The sequence below is a fragment of the Pipistrellus kuhlii genome, unplaced genomic scaffold (genome assembly GCF_014108245.1).
Source record: "Pipistrellus kuhlii isolate mPipKuh1 unplaced genomic scaffold, mPipKuh1.p scaffold_m20_p_77, whole genome shotgun sequence".
Classification (NCBI taxonomy): domain Eukaryota; kingdom Metazoa; phylum Chordata; class Mammalia; order Chiroptera; family Vespertilionidae; genus Pipistrellus; species Pipistrellus kuhlii.
In genome coordinates this window covers 525,700-526,711 of record NW_023425581.1, presented here as the reverse complement: position 1 = coordinate 526,711, position 1,012 = coordinate 525,700, and the positions used below count along the sequence as shown (strand labels likewise).

The 1,012-nt window shown below is 65.4% G+C and overlaps 1 protein-coding gene across 3 annotated transcripts in view; it reads right to left on the bottom strand.

Annotated features, from left to right (window-relative positions):
- Positions 1 to 3: 3 nt before the first annotated feature.
- PHLDB1 (pleckstrin homology like domain family B member 1) overlaps positions 4 to 1,012 on the bottom strand; it is a 42,486-nt gene continuing 41,477 nt past the window's right edge. For all 3 annotated transcript variants that reach the window (XM_036423141.2, XM_045576211.1, XM_045576210.1), the window contains one exon: positions 4 to 571. In XM_036423141.2, the coding sequence (XP_036279034.1) occupies positions 431 to 571 (141 nt within the window). In that variant the 3' untranslated portion in view covers positions 4 to 430. The remainder of the gene's footprint in view (positions 572 to 1,012) is intronic.

The window sequence follows — 1,012 nt, the reverse complement described above, 5'->3', positions numbered from 1 at the left end:
TAAAAGGGTATGAGGCTGACCCCCCGAAGGTAAAACTTGAGTCTCTGGCCCTTGAACAAAGTAGTAAAAATGCAAATGCGGGGAACGGTGGGGTGAGAGCAGGGTTTGAGACGAACTGCCTGAGCTGTCACCCCTCAGGAGGCGGCTCTGCGGGCCCCACGCCCCCACACAGCAGGCAGGAGGGGATCTTTGGCAGATTCTGGCGTCACAATTGTCCCTGGCACGGAGAGCACGTGTGGGAGGACAGGACCCTGCAGCCTTATTGCAAGTCCTGGGCTCCTGGCAGGGCGAAGCCGCCCGGCCCGCCCGCCGGCTGGCTCTGCGGAGGCCGGAGGCGGAGGCCGGGCGGCCATCCCAGCGGCTCCTCCGGCAGCCGCCGCCGGCTGTCTCCAGGGCGGCAGGGGAGCAGGTGTCGGACTGGGAGCCACCGTCAGTTCATGAACTGAGTGTAGCCCTCGGCCCCGGTGACGATGACGTCCATCCAGATGCGCATGGCCTCTGCGGACGGGGCCACCATGTAGTACAGCCGGTCATGCGTCTTCACGCAGAAGGTGAGGGCCGGGTTCGGGCTCTGCGGACGGGAAGGGGCGTCTAAGACCGGGCCACCAGCCTTCTCCTGCCCGCCCCGCCACACCCTGCCACACCCCCCATCCGCCCCACCACGCCCCACCCCCACCCACCGCGCCCTGTCCCCATGATGACCTGGAGCTCGGGGCTGAGCCGCACATGGACTGGAAACCTAGACCCACCAGCCAAGTGGGGCCCGGGCAGGCCTCGGACCTGTCAGTCATAGTCTGCCAGGTGGGGCCCTGGTCCTTAGCAACCCCAGGCACAAAAGAATCTCACAAATCAGACACCAAGGGCTGTTTCGTCTCATGCGTTCCCTCTGCAAAAGCCTGGCTCAGGGGTTGAGCATCGACCTATGAACCAGGAGGTCAGGGTTCGCCTGCGGTCAGGGCACATGTCTGGGTTGTGGGCTCGATCCCCAGTAGGGGGCGCGCGGGAGGCAGAC